The sequence below is a fragment of the Anser anser genome (genome assembly GCF_964211835.1).
Source record: "Anser anser genome assembly, chromosome: 29".
In the NCBI taxonomy this organism is placed as follows: domain Eukaryota; kingdom Metazoa; phylum Chordata; class Aves; order Anseriformes; family Anatidae; genus Anser; species Anser anser.
Genome location: NC_139750.1, coordinates 1,299,561 through 1,319,045, shown reverse-complemented (window position 1 = coordinate 1,319,045; position 19,485 = coordinate 1,299,561). Strand labels below are relative to the sequence as shown.

The window sequence follows — 19,485 nt, the reverse complement described above, 5'->3', positions numbered from 1 at the left end:
GGGTAAAAATGGCATGCAGGAATAGCTGGGAGAGAAGACTGAGAAAATGTGAGAGAAAACAACCCTGCAGACACCAAGGTCAGTGAAGAAAGAGGGTGAGGTGGTGCTCCAGGTGCTGGAGAAGAAGTTCCCCTGCAGCCTGTGGTGCATCATGTTGGAGCAGATCTCCACACTGCAGCTGATGGAAGATCCCATGTGGGAGCAGGTGGATGTGGCCTGAAGGAGGCTGCAGTCCAGGGAGAGCCCCTGCAGGAGAAGACTCTGCGTCAGAACTGTGGAGAGGAGCCCAGCTCTAGGCAGCCTCTCATGGTGGGGCCTTTCTTCTGAGGAGAAACGGATATTCAACCCTTTGACAGATGCTGCACAGACAAGGACAGGACTCAGGATGGCATCGCCCTTCAGGAAGGAACTACCTTTGGGATTCCCTCAAAGGGTAGAACTCCTGACTGTGTCACAGCTTGAGTCACTGCACTGTGAATGCTGACCAAAGTCCCACCATGACAGATGCAAACTTGTCCTTCCCTAGCAGCCACTCCTCTAGTCTTCCTGAACTACCATTGACAATGCAGACTCAAGCAAACAGAGACAAAAGGGAATGCAAGAATGCCCATGCTGTACAAACTCAACGACGATGATACATGCTAGCAAGTAATTGGAACACGAGCTGAGCACCAGCTCATCACAAGCACCAGATTCATGCTTAATTGGTTTGAAAGGACTGAGTACAGAGCATTAGAAAAAGCATAAAAGAAGGAGCTACATCTTCTCCATGTGGACTCAGCAGCAGCAGCCCTGCAGAATGACAACCCATCTGGCCGCTCATGGCTTGGACAAGTGTACAGTTTGCTGTTTGAAGAACTGTCTGGAAGGCCATGCTCAAAGAGCCTGAGTGAAGAGAGATCAGTCCAGTTGGTGGACGGTCACCGGTGGCACTCCCAAGGCCTCAGTACTGGGTCCAGTTTTGTTTACTATTTTGATGGATGATCTGAATGAGAGAAATAAGTGCACCCTCAGTACATTTGCAGATGATAACAAGTTAGTTGGGACAGTTGATCTTCTTGAGGGTAGGAAAGATTTGCAGAGGGATATGGAAAGGCTGGATTGATGGACTGAGTCCAATCACATGACATTCAACAATGATTAAGTGCCAGCTCTTGCACTTGGATCATAACAACCCCATGCAGCAGCCGAGGCTTGGGGAAGAGTGTCTGGAAAGCTGCCCAGCAGAAAAGCACCTGGGGATGTTGGTCAACAGCCAGCTGAACATGAGCACCCACCCCCTGTCAAGGGCATGGATACTGACATCTTCCAATAGATCATTTGTGCTTATGAGGTCACTGTCAGCCGAATATCTGATAGGCCAGGAGCAGGCCCATGGCAGGTGAATGTTCCTCTGACGGCCAGTGGTGCCTGAGTAGCTGACAGGCCAAGAGCAAACATGGCCTGTGCTAGACGCTGTGAGGACCCTGGTGCCTGAGAAGCTTGTAGGCCAGGAAAAAGCACATGGCTTGTGTGGGTCTGTGGGAGCTTATGATGTCATGTCAGTGATGGCACCCCATGCTTTATTACTCCTGCCATCCAACAGAAACCCCAGGCACCTGTCTACTGGTGCATCACACTTGTTCATAGGTGAGCAGAAAGCAAATAGGTGTCTATGTGGTGCTCAGGTCAGTGGTGCCTGTGGAGCTGACAGACCAGCAGCAGGCCCACAGCTCTCGTAGGAGCTTGTGAGGTCACTGGTGCCTGAGAAGATGACAGGCAGGAAGGAGACCCATGCCTGGGGAATGGACTTGTGATGCCACTCTTGGCAGAGTAGCCAGTAGGCCAGGAGCAGGTGCATGACTGTATAAGTTCTTGGGAGGTCACTGGAGCCTGACTACCTCCATGGCGAGTATGCATCAGCTGCACGGATATCAGAGAATCACAAAATCGTAGAATGGTTTGGGTTGTAAGAACCCTAGTGACCATCTAGTCCACACCCCCTTGCTACAGGCAGGGACACCTTCCATTAGGCAACATGTGCTTATGAGGTCATGGTCAGCTGAGGAGGTGATAGGCCAGGAGCAGGCCCCTGGCCTGTGAATGCCATCTGGATGCCAGTGGTGCCTGTGTAACTAACTGGCTGAGGGCAAACATGGTCTGTGCCACATGCTGTGAGGACCCTGGTGCCTGAGAAGCCAGTAGGCCAGGAATAAGCACCTGGCTTGTGTGGGTCTGTGGGGAGCTCATTGGTGATCAATTAGCTGATAGGTCAGGGCAAGGCCCATGGATTGTCCAGGTACCTGTGAGGTCACTGGTGCCTGAGGAGCTGGCAGGCCTGGAACAGGCCAAGAACTTGTGTAGGTGTTTGTGAGGTCATTGCTGTCTGAACACAGGCCAGGAGCAGGCCCATGGCAGGTGAGGATGCTATGGCATCACCCGGAGCTGGGTTGGACAGAACCATGAAATATCCCTCAATGGAAAGAATTGAAGATCAGTGAGTCTAAGTCCAGCCTCCAGACTAAAAAATAAGCTAGATTTATCTAAAAAAATATATATTTTATATATATATATATTTATATTTATATATATATTTTATAAATATATATATTTATATATATATTATATATAATATATATTAAAAATATTAAAAAATAATATATATATTTATTAAAAACATTTTTTATATAATATGTACTAAAATATTATTAATGATAAATAATATATATTATATAAATATAAATAAAATGTATAGTATATATAATATAATATAATAAATGCAATATATATTATAATATGTAACTTATATATTATAAACATATAATCTATAATAAAAATATAATAATATAACAATATATATGTAAAACACATATATATTTATAAAATACATATTTTTATTTGAAAACATTATATATATTTATATATATATAAAATAAACTATATGTCTGAGAGCATTGTCCAAGCACTTCTCGGACTCTGCCAGGCTTGGTGCTGCGAGGAGGCTGGGAGGCAGCGCAGGGCCAGGCCTGGGCACGGGGCCAGGAGGAAACCACCGCCTTCCTGCCCGGGCGCCATGTCACGTGGGCTGCGGTTTGTGCACCTGCAGTGGCAGGCAGGCTCCAGCTCCCGACCCGCCGCGGGGAATAATGGCCCCTGGGTGACACGCTGAGAGCCAGGGAGACGCCTGAGGCTCTGGGCTGCAGCTCTGCTGCCAGGGCAGGCCCTGGACCAGCTCTGGCTGCTGCCAGGACCCCACAGGAGGCTCCCTGGGGAGGGACGGGCCAGCCAGCGCTCCCGGCATGGGGCTCGGGCCCTGCCCAAGGGCCTTTCCCAGCTGCTGCTGCCAGCACAGCGGGGGCTGTAGCAGGGGCAGGGGCTGGGCCCTTCCCAGCCTGACACAGCCCCGCTGCAGGCCCAGCCCCGTGGATCCCATGGCGCAGGGACGGCCGGACAATCGCACCTTGGGCTCTTGGACGCTACAGCTCAGGAGATGCTCCGTGCTCCCGGTCCCCACAGCGGGCTGCAAGGGGTGTCAGACCCATCTGCCCCCACACCCAGCCCTACCCCACGACGATCTCCCACCGCAGTGACGTGAGACCCGCAGCGGAGCCGTCCCTCATATATGGTCATGAAGAGCGCTGGAGAAGTTCATTGGAGAGCTGGGCTGCGTCGGAGGGGAGATAAGTGCCGATAACGTCTAAAAAGGTGCCTGCTGCTTCGATTGGCTCCTCCTGCAGCTGGGACAGCATCTGCACAGATATATTGCTCCCTCATCACCCCCATTGCCTTGTTGGTCAGAGGAGCTCCAGCAGCAGGACCGTGCTGTGAGGGCAGGAGCCTCAGGATGGGGACAGAGGGACTCCTGTCCCCTTGGGTGCTGTGGCTGCTCCTCTGGGTGCAGCCTTGCAGAGGTAAGTGCTTTGTTCCACAGCCTGGGGACAGCGGGCAGCAGCGGAGTCATTGGGAACCCCTCAGCAGCAGCGGGGTCATCAGGATCCCCCTGGGAGTGGGGTTGCTTTCCAGGCACCACTAAAATGAGAGGCAGAAGGTTCTCAGTCCCTCAGCCCTGTGCTTTAATCTGTGCCTGTCTGGGTGGGAGAGGGTAATCCATTTCCACAGCTCCCATGATTATGGCAGCCCATGCCTGGCTCCATTTCCAGACACTGTGTCCTTGTGTACCCTTTTGGGACCCCTTGTTCCCCAGCACTGTCCCTCCGGAGATGGAGAAGGCCCAGACAGTGACAGCAGTCCTCAGCCATCTCCTGGGCATAGCCTGTCTGGGGTGTCCTGGAGGGGTTGTGTGCTGCTCCCTGCCCCTGGGATTTGGGTAAACAGTGATCCCAGGAGGGCAGGTTGTGCCCACCAGACAGAAGGGCACTGTGGCTTCTGCACCAGAGGTGACAGAGAGGTGTCCTTCCTGGGGTCTCCGGCCAAGCTTAGAGGCTGGGCTGACAGCAGGGATGAGGAGGGGACGCAGGTGGGGGGGAACCTTGTGATTGACTTGGTGTCCCCTGGACAGACAGAAAGCCCCAGGGTTTTTGGTGAATTTGGGAGGTGCCTGAGCCAGGTGGGACAGGGAGAGGTATGGGATAAGGAACATGGGGCTGTTCAGGGGATGCTGGGCTGGGGAGGAGTGGGAGCCCTGTGCAGGGCTGGGGGTAGTATGCAGGTGGGCATGGGCAGGGGTCAGGGAGCCACTGGTGTGGGAGGAGGTGTGGAGGGCTGTGTGGCAGTGAATGGTGCAAGAGGGCTGAAGCTGGGCACCCCCAGCCCAGTTCAGCCCATGGGGAGAGGAAAGACCCCCGCACCACCCCAGGAACAGGCCATGCAGGACAGGGCTCCCACCCTGGGGTCTGTGACTGTGCCTGTCCCAGGGACAATCTCAGACCCTCAGTGTGGGGCTCGAAGCTCTCCTGACCCTTCCTGTGTTGTTGTTTGAAGGGGCTGCGGAGGTGAGGCTGGCGGATGGCGGCAGGCGCTGTGCTGGGAGAGTGGAGGTGAAACACCAGGGCCAGTGGGGGACTGTGTGTGATGACTCCTGGGACAAGGACGATGCTGCAGTGGTTTGTAGGCAGCTGGGCTGTGGGGTTGCTCTTGAAGCTCTTCAGAAAGCACACTTTGGGCAAGGATCTGGCCCCATTTGGATGGATGATGTTAAATGTCATGGCACCGAGTCTGTGCTGTCTGACTGCACACACAGCGGATGGGGTCAAACATACTGCGATCACAGGGAGGACGCTGGAGTGACATGCTCAGGTAAGGACTGAACTTGTTCCCTTCCTCTGGGATGAGGACACTTCTAAGGGACCTGGCTGTGACCTCAGGAAGCAACAAGTGGACACCAGAACATGGCTCTGGGTGTCAAGTTGCACTCTGAGCTGGGTCTGTCACTGCTGGTGTCCCTTGTCCCTGGGGAATGCCCAGTGGGAGCGCACCCAGCCTGGCCCTGAAGCTGGAGCAGGCAACCCTGGGGAGGTGCCCGGGGCTGGGAGAGGAAAGCCCCCACCCTTCCCCATTGTGCTGGCTGGTTCCCATCTTTCTCCTCCCATTCACCCAGGCCCTGTCTGGCAGGCTGGTCCCTATGCCAGGGGAATCTAGAGCAACTCCCCCAGCCACCAGCAGCCTCAGGGAAGGGCGTTCAACGGCCCAGGCCTTTTGGGTTGTACCCCCAGCAGACAAGAGAACCTCGGCCAAAGCAGGGGGGCTGCTCAGAGGGCAGGAGCACTGGGCTTGGGCAGAGGAGCAGTGTGGCAAGTGGCACCTTGTTCCTGTCCCAGGGTCACCCTACGAGAGCCAGTCCCTGGAGACATGGCCCCTCCAGGCTGTGCTGACCCACTGCCCAGTGTCTCCTGCCTGTCCTGTGCCCCAGGGGCTGTGCCAGCACCTCCTGGCTCTCCTCGGTGCCTGCCCTCGCACCGGGAGCTCGTGTCAGCCCAGGGCTGCTCTCTGCCTGCTCTTTCGCCCCATGTCTGGCTGGTGGCTGGACACGTGCATGCCCACCACCACACTCCGTCCCTCCCTGAGGACCCCCCTTTACCTGCTCCCCAGATGTGCCCCATCTAACAGCAGCTCCCCAAGAGCCCCAGCAGCCCCTGGGAACAGGGGGCTTTTCTGGCAGCTCCAAGGGCTTCCTCAGCCTGGCCTGAGCCCGGTGGGGCAGAGCAGGCTGCAGCAGCCCCCAGTGTCTGGGCCTATTTCCCTGGGCCCACGTGCTGCGGGTGCTGCAGTGCTGGGTCTGGGGCTGGGCAGCCCAGGGGCTCCAGGCAGCAGCAGTTTCCCTGAGCGATGCCTGCAGCTTAGGGGTTGGGAGAGAGGGCAGCCCATGGGTGCTGGGCTGGTTTCTGAGGAGCAGAAGGGCGGCCTGACCTGTTTGTGCCATCAACACCCACTGAGAGCTGCTGGGCTGGCCGTGGGGCTCTGCATGTGGCCACCTTAGGGATGAGGTGGGAGGTGGGCACGGAAGTGCCAGAGGGCTCTGGGAACTCACAGGTCTCCTTGGTTGCTCCAGGATTTGTCCGGCTGGTCGGAGGGGACAGCCCCTGCTCAGGAAGTGTGGAGGTCTACGACAGGGACCAGTGGAAAGCTGTCTGTGACTCCCACTTTGGTGCCAAAGCTGCTGAGGTGGTCTGCAGGGAGCTGCAGTGTGGCACAGCCCTGTCTGTGCATGGGGCAACTCACGTGGGAGAAGGGGCTGGTCCTGTCTGGGACAGAGAGCTGCAGTGTGTGGGGAATGAATCCGTCCTCTCCTTCTGCCCCACGGGGGCCCCCAGGGACCAGCCCTGCACCCACGGCAATGGCACTCATGTCACCTGCACACATAAGGACATGGGGTGGGATGGTGCCCACGGGGTCTGTGGTGGGGGCAGGAGAGCAGGGTGGGCACTGGGCTATGCTGGGAGGGGGACAGGTGGGGTGAGGTGGTGGTCTGCAGCCCTGAAAGAGTGCTGCAGGAGGAGAAAGGCACGTTGCCCCTTGGCCTCTCCTGCAGCTCCTGTGGGAGCAAAAGCACAAATGTGGCCTCTCTCACCCTCCCTTGTCCTTGAGTACACAGGTTTCAGGCTGGTGAACGGCAGCACAGCGTGTGCGGGCAGGGTGGAGGTCGAGGTGCTGGGGACGTGGGGGACCCTCTGTGCCTCCCGCTGGGACCTCTTGGACGCCCACATTCTCTGTCGGCACCTCGGCTGTGGCTTTGCTGAGTCCATTCCTGGAGGAGGGCATTTTGGGAGAGGAACCGGCCCCGTCTGGAGAGACTCGTTCCACTGTGACGGGACTGAAGCCCACCTGGGGCAGTGCCCGGTGACTGCCCTGGGGGCCTCACAGTGCTCCCACGAGAACGCTGCTGCTGTCATTTGCTCAGGTGAGTGCTGGGCAGTGCTGCAAAGTCCATTTGCCCCTCGTGTGTGACACGGCCACCCAGAGCTGGGGACCCCATGGCAGCGCCTGGCTGAATTTCTGCTCTCACCAGGCCCGGCTCGCCCCATGTCCCTGCGGCTGGTGGGCGGAGGGAGCCGGTGCGACGGGCGCGTGGAGGTCTTCCAGCACGGGACGTGGGGCAGAGTCCTGGATGAGCAGTGGGACATGCAGGAGGCCAGCGTGGTGTGCCGGCAGCTGCAGTGCGGAGAGGCAGAGGCAGCCTACACCCCTGTGAGGGCCGAGCGAGGGCTGGGCCCCGTGGGGCTGCACGGGGTGCGGTGCACAGGGCACGAGGCTGACCTGAGCCTCTGCAACACCTCCCTGCCTGAGAGCCCACCCTCAGCAGGAATCATGGAGGACGTGGGGGCCGTGTGCCGGGGTGAGTGGTGCTGCACATCCCCGAGGTGTGGGGTCCGGTGGGCAACCAGCCCCTGATGGCCGGGGCTTCTCCCCGTTGCAGGGAGCCGGCGGGTCCGGCTGGCGGATGGGGCCGGGCGCTGTGCCGGGAGAGTGGAGATCTACTACCAGGGGTGCTGGGGCACCGTCTGCGACGACGCCTGGGACCTGGCCGACGCCGCCGTCGTCTGCCGCCAGCTGGGCTGCGGAGGGGCCGTGGAGGCAGCCGGCTCCGCTCGGTTCGGGGAGGGCTCCGGGCAGATCTGGCTGGACGGTGTCAACTGCTCCGGGGCCGAAGCTGCTCTCTGGGACTGCCCTGCTGAGGCCTGGGGGCAGCACGACTGTGGGCACAAGGAGGACGTGGGAGTTGTCTGCTCAGGTCTGTGCTGGGAGTGGGGCTGGGAGCAGGGCCGGTGAGGCTGTGGTGAGGGCAGAGCCAGTTAGGGCCAAGGCCATCAGTGGCTGATGTGCAAGGACATCGCTTGGGCCTTTCCTCCTTCCAGAGTTCATGGCCCTGAGGCTGGAGAACAGCGACGGCTGCTCCGGGCGCCTGCAGGTTTTCTACAACGGGACGTGGGGCAGCATTTGCTCCAACTCGATGAATACGAAGACAGCGTCACTGGTGTGCAAGGAGCTGGGCTGTGGGAATGAAGGCTCCCTGGAAACAATTTCTAATGATGCCAAGCTGTCTGGCACCGCGTGGCTGGATCATGTGGAGTGTGGGAAGAGCAACAGCTCCTTCTGGCAGTGTCCCTCTACTCCCTGGCATCCGCAGTCGTGTGATGACCTCCGAGACGAGGCCCACATCACCTGCAATGGTAACTGCATGGGGACATGCAAGCAAAGGTCATCCCTGCTCTCCCCTGCACGACCCCCAGAGCAGTCCCTTCAGCCCAATTTCTCTTTCCTTTGGGACATGGACAGAAAGGCCACAGGTGGCTGCATGCCCCAACTCCACGACGTGCACAGGTAGGGAGCTGCCCCTGCACGTGCCCCCATCACCTGGCAGGGCTGTCCCAGCTGTCCCGGTGCAATGGGAGGTCGCTGCCTCCCCAGACAGGGAGAAGATCCGCACCGTGGGAGGCGAGGACGGCTGCTCGGGCAGAGTGGAGGTCTGGCACCGCGGCGCCTGGGGGACGCTGTGTGACAACGCCTGGGACATGCGGGACGCCGAGGTGGCATGCAGGCAGCTGGGCTGTGGCCCCGCGGTCTATGCCCTGGGCCAGGCTGCTGCTGGAGAGGGGACGGGCCCCATCTGGCTGATGGAGTGCAGGGGGACGGAGCTGTCTCTGCAGAGGACTGCTGGGCCCAGCCAAGGGACAGCAGTGCCTGCCAGCATAAGGCAGATGCAGCTGTGCATTGCTCAGGTGAGCAGTAGGTCTGGGAGACATCGCTGGGGGCTTGGCAAGGAGCTGGCTTGGGCATCTGCCCTGCTGGATCCTAGCATGGCCCATTGCTGGCCAGATCAAGGGTGTCCCTGCAGAGTTGGAGGCTGCTGGTGGGTGGGGAGAAGCCCCTGTGGGGCTGGACGTCTCAGCACATCCCCTGGGCTGCCTGCACTGTCCTGTGAGCGGCCCAGAGCAGTGGTGCTGGGCCCTGTTCCTGCCACCCTGCCCAGCCACGCAGGAGGGACAATTCAGGTGGCACATGTTGGGGCCGTCTGCCAGGGAGGCTGCCTGGTACCGCAGCCCCAGCCTCTCAGCCTGGCTCTCCTTCTCCTGCCCTGCAGCTGCACCCAGGACAGCAACACCCCCCCCACAAGCAGGTAAGTTGTTCTTCCCCTGGGGCTGGGGCTGCCAATGGCCAGGCTGTGACCCACAGCCAGGGGAAGGGGCTCCCTGCTGGGCTCTGAGACTCTCAGGAAATCGAGGGATCTGGGGGAAGTCTTTGATGTACCCAGCAGGGTGGGAGCTGCCCCATCACCCAGCCCGCTCCCCCCAGCCCCTGCTGCCTTGTGTGGTCAGGAGTGGCGTGTCCTGCCCCCAACCTCTCCCATGCCTGATGCTGTCCCTGCCATGTTCCTGCCCATGCAGTTCCCCCCCGGGGCCCTCTGACCACCACCAGTGAGAGACTCTCGGTGCCTGTCATCATCTGCATCATCCTGGGGGCCCTCCTCTGCCTGCTCCTGGCCCTCCTGGCTGGGCAGGTGCGAAGCGCCAGGGCTCAGCGCAGAGGTGGGTCCTCCCCCAGTGGTCCTGGGGGGGGGATACCTCCTGGAAGGGCTGGGTGTGCTGGGGGTGTTGGTGAGGGGCACAGGCAGAGCTGTGTGCTGCCCCCTCCCCCATCTGCTGCCCCACGGATTGATAGACCATGGGGCACCAGCAGCAAGGGGTGGAGAGAGCCCAGACCCCGAGTACATGAGTCCTGGGTGAAGGAGAGAAATGGGAGAGGTGGGCTGAGGGAGACGGGGAGGATGCACTGCTGGCAGTGCTCTGGGCAGCACTGGCAGGAGGAGCGTGGGGCAGCAGGCTCCATCACTGTGGTTCCAGCCGCCCCCCAACAGGGCACGGGCTGTGCTACTGATGCGTGGGGCACAGATGGAGCAGCTCCATGGGGAGGGGAAATGTGGGAGGTGGTGCAGGGTCTGCACTGGGACGTGACCCAGAGACCAAAGGGGCACAAGGGCTGTCTCCAAAGGGATGGTGTGAGGCTGACGCTGCCCCAGACCATTTCCATGGGGATGCTGCCTTCCCTGGGGTTGTGGCCACAGTGCCAACACAACACAGTGGTGCTGTGGGGACAGCCCTGCAGCCCTGTGCTGGCCCAGGGAATGGGACTGGGGGAGGCCAGTGGGTTCCTGTCCCTCTCTGCCCATCCCCACACCAGCCCTGCCTCTGTCCCCAGGCTCCGGGAGAGCTGGGGAGCCCTTCCCTGAGGCCGTGTACGAGGAGATCGCTTACAGCCTGGCATGGGAGAAGCAGCCGAGGTTCAGTCTCTCAGGTGGGTGCATGTCCCTGTGGGGGCACATCTGCAGGGCCCTTTCTCCCTGCCCCAGACCAGGGCTGTGCCCTGCAGCTCCTGCCCATGGTCCCTGAAATGCCGGGGCTTTCATTTCTGTGGGAGAGCATCCAGGTGCTGGTCCCCACACAGGAGCTTCCTCCCCACCAGCTCTGCCCATCCCAGAGGGGACAGCCCCTCTCTGCCTGGCCCTGCACCCTGGGGACATCCAAGGGATGAGAGAAGGGGCTGTCCCAGGGCAGCTCTGGGAGCCCCTCTGAGAAGGGGCTGGTCCCAGAGGAGCTGGGGATCTCCTCCCCAAGCAGCCCCAGCTCTGTGGGTGCGCATCCCCAGCAGTGCTGAGCACCAATCAGGGCAGCAGGGCTCACCCCACAGCACCCGCTGCAGCTGTCTGCAGGCTCCTTTTCAGAGGGGTCCCTGATCCAGCTGCAGCCCTACCCCAGGCACAGCGAGGAGGAGGATGGTCTGGGGCCAGCCCCAGGGATTGGAGAGGGAGGGGAGGGAAGGGCTCCATCTCTCCTCCCTGCAGACAGACAGACAGCAGTGCCACTGAGTGTCATCATCAGAGCTGGAAGGATGAAGGCTCTGTTGTGGCCTGACACCAGCAGCGTGTCAGCCTTGTGTCCCTGCACACTCTCCCATCCTCTGCTCTGCAGGACGTCTCTTCTCACTGCCACCACCTGCCCTCTCCTTTCAGATGTCCCTGTCCTGCCCGGAGGTGACCCAGCAGATGGCTATGATGATGCCGGGGAGGTTTCTGACCCTGGGGAGGATCCTGTCCCTGGGCAGGGGGACTGGGCTGTGCCCGGGACTCCAGAGGAGGGAGAGGGGCCCAGGGATGCAGCCACAGGTGAGAGGGCAATGCAGCGCTGCTGCTTTTGGTGCCAACCCCAACACCAGGCAAGTCCATGTTGTATCGAGAGCCTGATCTCCCGGCACGGGGAACCTGTCCTGGGAGATTTCCTGGGGGCTGGGAGAATGGGCCGAATGTCTCAGGGCTGGCGAGTAGGAGGAAGGTGATGTACAGCCCCAAAGGGCTCCCCACAGGACCAACCACAACAGCCTGCCTTGATGCTTACAGGGGGAAGCCTGCGCTCCCTGAGAAGTACTGGGGACCCTGGAGCTGAGGGAGATATCTCGTACCCTCTCCTGGGGACCATGGGCTATGACGATGCTGAAGAGGTGTCTCTGGCATGTCCCCACGAGGACACCCAGGATGTGACACCGGAGCCCCATGCACAAGGGTCCCAGAGCCCCAGGCCAGCAGAGCCCAGCCCTGCCGAGCAGCTGGGTGCAGCCAGGAGGGAGGAGAGCTCAGTGCCACTGGGAGAGCTGTGAGCGCCAGGGAATGGTCTCCCTTTTCCAGCAGGCAGCAGACACACATGGGTATTTCCCCTCTTGGTATTCCCCTGTTTTTATGCTGTGTGTTGGTATTTCCTCATACTAAAACCCTCTGGGGGCTTTCCCCTAGATCCAGTGCTTCCCTGCCGATGTGTCAGGGTGTCTCCGTGAGGCTGATCAAGGGGAGCAGAGCTCAGAAACACAGCGGTTGGGGAGGGTCACGTCTTAGGGACAGCAGGATCAGTGTCTGGCTGTGGGGCTGCCAGAGCCCCTGGTCCCTGGACACTATTCCTACTGACAGAGACATTTCCGTCCTGCCAGCCACAGGCAGCTTCCAGACAAAGTGGATCTCTGTGAAGCCCCATGAGGCACTCACTGGCAGTGCCCACCCTCTGCTTCTTGGGCCCCCATGGAGCCCAAGGATGTCTGCCCAGCACCCACGGGCAGAGATACCACTCTTACAGGAGCTTAACGGGGAGAAATGTTGGACCCTTGGGCAGGACGGCACCGAAACTGCCCTCCAAGTTCCTGCTGGTGGGTCCCCACAGCCCTTCAGCTCTTCCCCAGCAGGCTCTTCTGCTCCAGGCTGAGAGGTGCTTTTGGTAGTAGGATGGTGGGCTGGAACACCTATTGCAGTATCTATTTAATCCCTTTGGGTCCACTGTCCTGGCTGTGTCCCATTGCATTGTCCTGCATAGCCCCAATCTACATGTCGTGGGGGGCAGCATGAGAGATGGAGAACCCATTGATATGGTTCAACAGTAAGTGAAACATTGGTCTGTTAACAACACTCTTTTGGTCTCAAATGCAAAACTCATCTGCACACGAGCTTCTCTAAGTAGAACCATAGAGATTCCAGAAAAGCTCCAGAGAGCTTTAGCTATGACGGGGGAAGGGGATAAAACAGGGATCACCAGAGAAGTGCCTGGGGGAACAATGCTGAAGCTGGGGGTGAGGCAGATGTCTCATCTGAAGTGCATCTACACCAATGAATGCAGCATGGGCAACAAACAGGAGGAGCTGGAAGCGACTGTGAGACAGGCTAACTCTGACCTAGTTGCTGTAATGAAGCATGGTGGGATCACTCCCATGACTGGAGTACTGTGGTAGAGGTCTACAACCTCTTCAGAAGGGATTGACAAGGAAGGAAGGGTGATAGTGTGGCTTTTTATATTAAAGAGTGTTTTGATGTTGAAGAGCTTGGGGTTGGGAATGGTAAAGTTGAGTGTCAATGGATAGAATGAGGGGAAAGGCCTGTAGGGGTGACATCCTGGTGGGGGTCTGTTATATGATCGTGTGACCAGACTGGTAGATGAGGGAAGGGCTGTTGATGTAGTCTACTTAGACTTCAGCAAAGCCTTTGACATGGTTTCTCACAGTATTCTCCTGGGGAAACTGGCTGCCCATGGCCTGGACAGGTATATTCTTCTCTGGGTAAAGAACTGGCTGGAGGGCTGTGCCCAGAGGGTTTTGATGAATGGAGTTAAGTCCAGCTGGCGTCCCGTTACAAGTGGCATCCCCCAGGGGTTGGTACTGGGGCCTATCTTGTTTAATATCTTTATTGATTACCTAGATGAGGGGATTGAGTGTACCCTCAGTAAGTTTGCAGACGACACCAAGTTGGAAGGTAGCGTTGATATGCCGGAGGGTAAGGTGGCCCTTCAGAGGGATTAGGATAGTCTGAACTGCTTGGATGAGGCTAAAGGGGTGAGGTTTAACAAGGCCAAGCACCGGGTCCTGCACTTTGGCCACAACAACCCCATGCAACGCTATAGGCTTGGGACAGAGTGGCTGAAGACTGTGAAGAGAAAAGGTACCTGGGAGTGTTGATCGATGCTCGGCTGAACATGAGCTGGCAGTGTGCTCAGGTGGCCAAGAAGGCCAATGGTATCCTGGCCTGTATTAGAAATAGTGTAGCCAGCAGGAGCAGGGAGGTGATCATCCCCCTATACTCAGCTGTGGTGAGGCCACACCTGGAGTACTGTGTTCAGTTTTGGGCCCCTCACTACGAGAAGGACATTGAGGCCCTGGAGCGTGTCCAGGGAAGGTCAACAAAACTGGTGAGAGGTCTGGAGCACAAGTCCCGTGAGGAGCGGCTGAGGGAACTGGGATTGTTTAGTCTGGAGAAGAGGAGGCTCAGGGGAGACCTCATTGCACTCTACAACTTTCTGAAGGGGGGTTGTGATGAGGAGGGGGTCGGCCTCTTCTCTCAGATAACTAATGATAGGACTCGAGGAAATGGCTACAAGTTGCACCTTGGGAGGTTTAGATTAGATATCAGGAAAAACTTTTTCTCTCAAAGAGTGGTCAGGCACTGGAACTGCCTGCCCAGGGAGGTGGTGGAGACACCATCCCTGGAGGTGTTCAAGAAGCGCGTGCACGAGGTGCTACGAGATCAGATTTAGTATCTTAGGGGGTAGTATTGGTGATAGGAGGATGGTTGGACTAGATGATCTTGTAGGTTCTTTCCAACCCTGTGTTTTTATGATTCTATGACTCTGTGACTAATGGTAACAAGTAATGTGTTTGGGGTGTGACTTCAAGTTAGGAAATGAGGTTGGGGATTAGAGCAATGGATGCCTTTCAGGGTGAGGGAGAGCATTAAGGGTAGCACTAGATTTTCGGGTTACTAGTTAGAAATATTGCCAGGACATAACATGAAGTTTTTCCCAGTGAGCGTTGAAGAAGCAGCAGCCTTACCTGAATCCCTCTTACCTCTTCCAAATCTTTCTTTACTGTTAGCCAAGACCCTCTTCTCTCTCCCAGATCTCCCACTGTTATACACCCATCTTTCCTCTGGCCTCCCATAATGTGTCACCCTCTTGGGGGCAGCTTTCTGATGGCCTTTATGACCTCAGAGGCTCTGCCTCCCTGCTGTTGGCCAGCCAGGTGCTGGGACAGAAGTGACCTCACAGCCAGCATCCAGAGGGCTACAAGGAGCTGTTGTGCTCAGGAGGCCTCTTCCCAGCCCACCCAGGAGCAGTGGGTGCAGGGGATGCCCTGCACAATCCCTCAGGTACTCTGCCTGCCAACCAGCTCATGCTTCAGAAGGCCTCCCTTCTGAAGTCCAGACTCACGTTTCTTCATGTAGCCTTTAGCAACTCCAGGGCATCCTGAAGGGAATGGCCAGCTCTGTGTGGAAAAGTGAATCATGCACTGAATGTGCATTTTAGAGAAATGTTGAGACCTTTGCAGAAAATTATTTTAAAGGCTGAAAAAATAATTCAAGTAGTTCCACGGGGGACTGTACCCTCAAAAATAAATGACCTTAAGAAACCGTCTGTCCTGAAAGAATTGATGGCAATCCTCGGGAATGGCTTATTGAATTGGGCTCACTCAGGTTCATCTAACCACATCCACTCCATAAGCATCTCATATGGACAAGGAAAACACAAACTCTGTCTGTGTCTCTGCTGCTGTCACCTCCAGCCCGAAGTGCAGGAGCTGCAGCTCGCGGGTGTCTGCGAATGACAGGAGGAGGAACTCTGTGGGGAAGCTGCTGTTGGACATTTGCTGCCTCAGAGCATGGTTGGCTTTCAATGGTGTAAAAGACAAAGACAAGTTAGAGAGATTTCTCTGAGCAAAACCCAAACCTATATATTTTGTTTTATCAAAATCTCCTCAGCAAGACAAACTGCTACTTCCCTTTGAGGAAGTTGTGCTCCTGCCTCAGGCTCTCAGTTTTACTTGCTAAGGGTTCAGAGGGACTAGACAGCTCCTCTGTGGGCTCAGCCAGAATCAGTACCGACCTACAGCATATGCTAAAAAACACTAGGGATGGGTCTCAGGTGCCCACTGGCCAGAGTATCTCAGTATTTTAGGTGCTGAGCAGGACATCCAACAATACGTCGTGAAACAATGAAGTATGTAGGTTAAAGAGCGTGGAGGAAAACTGTGAGGTTCCTCACAGACCTACAGACCTCGTGAGTGTAATGCTGTAAGAGCCTCATTGACTGATACAACCTGACAACTCCATTAGCATTCCCCTGACTGCTCTTCAGGGCAGGAAAGTGAAAGCAGAGACCTCAGACAGTGCCTTCCCTGCAGGTCACTCAGGAGTTGGCCTTCTCTTTCAAGAATCACCCCCCAAGTTTTCTTGTGGGTGCTGTGGAGTTGTGAGCTGCCTACACCAGGCAGCAGCCTCTGGACACCAGCAGGACCCTGCCCTGCCCTGCCCTGCCCTGCCCTGCCCTGCCCTGCCCTGCTGGGGGGCTCTTTCCACCCACAGCTTCTCCCTGCATCTCCCTGGGCTGCTCCCCGGGCAGGCTGAGTGCTGAGCCTGGCAGGCGGCAGAGGCCCTGCCCTGGCACGCAGCCCCTGGGGCACAGCAGGGCCCTGCTCTGCACCACAGCCCCAGGCACCCCTGCCTGCACCCTGGCTGCACAGCCTGCAGCCGGCCCCTCTAGAAGGAACCCTCATGTCCTGTCCCTCTGACAGCTTAGGCAGGTAATCCCCGCTCTGGAGCTTGTCATTCTCCTCTTATCTTAGGAACTCTTAAGTGTCCTCCTGAAAGATCCCAGAGGCTGTGGGATTTGCCAGCAAATCTGGAGATGGCACCAGGAACAACAGCTGCGTTGCCCTGCAGCCAGACACTTACCCTGTTCAGGGCTGGGAAGATTTCTCCAACACTGAGTTCTCAGCAGCCCCCCCCCACACTGCCTTTAACATCTCCCTCCCTTCTCTCAGCCGCCCTTGTCCCCTGCAGGCAGTGCCCCCAGCCCTGCTGCGCTGTGCAGAGGAGCTGCTCCTGGGCAGAGCTGTCTCTCTGCAGCGCTGCCCGCTTGCCAGGAGCTCCCCTTGGGCCCAGGAGCCCGGCCCAGCTCAGCAGCACAGGGAGCTCTTGACAAGTCCCTGGGCCTCCAGGGGAATCGACTCTGAAACTGACTGATGCAATCACTGTTCTTCCTTCTGTGAGCTAGAGAGAGACACCTACTTCCAGTGCTATCTTTCCTCCTAGTTCAAAGAAAGAGTTCGTTATGAGAATCATCTTTTCCTGTCCTGTTAGAGAGGACCCCCAGAAATTGCCAGGCAGGTGCATCCCATCTCTTCCAAACGCTTGCTGTTATGCAAGGGGAAGAAACATTTTCACAGCAAGTGAAATCTTTCTGTCTACACCAACTGCATCACCAATTGTTGGCCTGCAGGCTCACACAGTCACAGATTCTCCTCATCGTTCTCCTTTTTTTCTGTTAAGAAGATGGGGTGTTGGGTGGTGGGGGTTGCAGGGGGATGGGGGAGGAAGAGTGGGAGGTGGTCGGAGAGGTAGAGAAGGGGGAAGCAGACCTCGCCAGTCACACTGACTGATGATAGCATGGGATATGGAGCAAATGTTTTTTCCAGTGAGGTTATCTGATCAGGGACATTGTCAGCTCTGAAACCAAGCGAAAGGGGTAATGCCACCAATGTAAGGGCATGTCCTATGAGGACAACCTGTGGACACTTGGGTTGTCTAGTCTGGAGAAAAGAAGGCTGAGGAATGACCTCATTGCTCTCAACAATTTTCTGAGGAGGGGAAGAGAAGAGGTTAGGTGCCAATTTCTTCGCCCTTGTAACCGATGACAGGACTTGCGGGAATGGCACATAGCTGCACCAGGGGAGGTTCAGACAGGACATTAGGAAAAAAATCTGTACTGTGAAGGTGGTCAAACACTGGAACAGGCTCCCTAGCTTGATGCCTGCTTGATGCCCCAGGTCTGCCAGTGTTCAAGAGGCTTTGGAAATTGCCCTCAGGATGCTGTAACTTTTGTTTAGCCCTGAAGAGGTCAGGCAGTTGGACTAGATGATCTTTGAAGGTCCCTTCCAACTGAACTATTCCGTTCTGTTCTCTTCTGTTCTGTTCCATTCCGTTCCATTCCCTTCCATTCCGCTCTGCTCTGCTCTGCTCTACTCTACTCTACTCTACTCTACTCTACTCTACTCTACTCTACGTGTACTCACTACACACGTGGGTAGGCCCCATTTATGTATTGGAAGACCACAATAATGCCTCCTGGAGTCTTCTCTTCTTCAAGATAAGCAATCCCAACTATCTCAGCCTCTCTTCAAAGGAGGTGCTTTTGGTGTGCATGGCATGCATTTAGAAGTGGGGTGGTGGGCTGCAGGGGGTGCTGCATGGTGTGGAACATCTATTTGATCACTTTGGGTCACCAGTCCTAGCTGTGCCCCATCACAATATCCTGCTCACCATCAACACACATTTGAGGGGTGGGCAGTATGAGAAACAGAAGCCCTTGATCCTGTGCAGACATGGTTCAGGAATAACTGAAACACTGGTCTGTTATCAACACTGTTTTGGTCTTAAATTCAAAACACAGCTCCATACGAGCTGCTCTGAAATAGAATCATAGAATCATGAAATATTTTGGATTGGTAAGGACCGTTAAAGATCAACCGCCCTACCCACCATGGTGTTCCACTAAACCAGGATGCCCAAAGCCCCATCCAACCTGGTTTTGAACACTTTCAGAAATGGGGCACCAACCCCAACTTTAATGGGCAACCTGTTCCAAGGTCTCATCTCCTTCAGAGAATTTCTTCCTAACCTAATGATCTTCCTAATCTTCCAAATTTAATTTAAATCCACCCTCTTTCAGTTTAAAGCGATGACCCCTTGTCCTATCACTACATTCCCTGATAAAGTGTCCCACCTCAGCTTTCCTGTAGCCCCCCTTTAGGTACTGGAAGGTTGCTGTAAGGTCTCCCCAGAGCCTTCCCTTTTCCAGCCTGAAAACAAAAGCAAACAAACAAACAAACAACTACAACAACAAAAACAATTCTCCCAGCTTCTTCTAATAGAAGACATGCTTCAGCCCTCTGACCATTTTTGTGACCCTCCTGCAGACCTGCTCGACTAAGTCCATGTGTCTATTGTGCTGCGGGCCCCAGAGCTCAATGCAAGACTCCAGGTGGAGTCTGAAAAGGGCAGAGTAGAGGGGCACAATCACCTCTTTCAACCTGCTGGCAGTAGTGTTGGTGCTGCCACCTCCATGAAGATGCTGGGGGCAAGTAGTGGTGGGGGATCTGTGCGGCACAGTGCCCTGAAGACAGGGAGGGACAAATGAATGCACAGATAGATGCAGGATGTGACTGCTCTTGCTACACCAGGAAGGGAGGGCAGGATCTGGCTGGTGTTTGATGAGGCCACTGGTGTGGAGATGTCAAAACCAGAAAAGAAGTTAAGATCCCCTCACAAACCTGAAGAAAGCTGGATGCACCATGACTGTTCCTAAACCCTCTCAAATCCGGTTACCCTCTGCACTAAAACACCTCCACACTTACCACACAGAAAACACAAGGAGGTCCAGGAGGTTCCTAAAGCACCTTGCAGATAACTTTTTGGTGCAGATGCTAAGGGAGCCAACTAGGAAAAGTGCCCTCCTAGATCTGTTGCTGGAGAAC

General features: G+C 56.3%; 1 protein-coding gene across 1 annotated transcript; it reads left to right on the top strand.

Annotated features, from left to right (window-relative positions):
- Nucleotides 1-3,559: 3,559 nt before the first annotated feature.
- On the top strand, nt 3,560-18,941 carry LOC310887748 (antigen WC1.1-like; the record flags this gene model as incomplete). The annotated part of the gene is made up of 11 exons (XM_083813919.1): nt 3,560-3,890; nt 4,921-5,235; nt 7,031-7,336; nt 7,445-7,771; nt 7,853-8,167; nt 8,292-8,606; nt 8,845-9,162; nt 9,822-9,962; nt 10,633-10,728; nt 11,444-11,596; nt 18,928-18,941. Exons 1-11 carry the CDS (start codon nt 3,824-3,826, stop codon nt 18,939-18,941), a joined length of 2,367 nt encoding a protein of 788 aa, XP_083670045.1. The 5' UTR covers nt 3,560-3,823.
- Between the last annotated feature and the right edge of the window lie 544 nt (nt 18,942-19,485).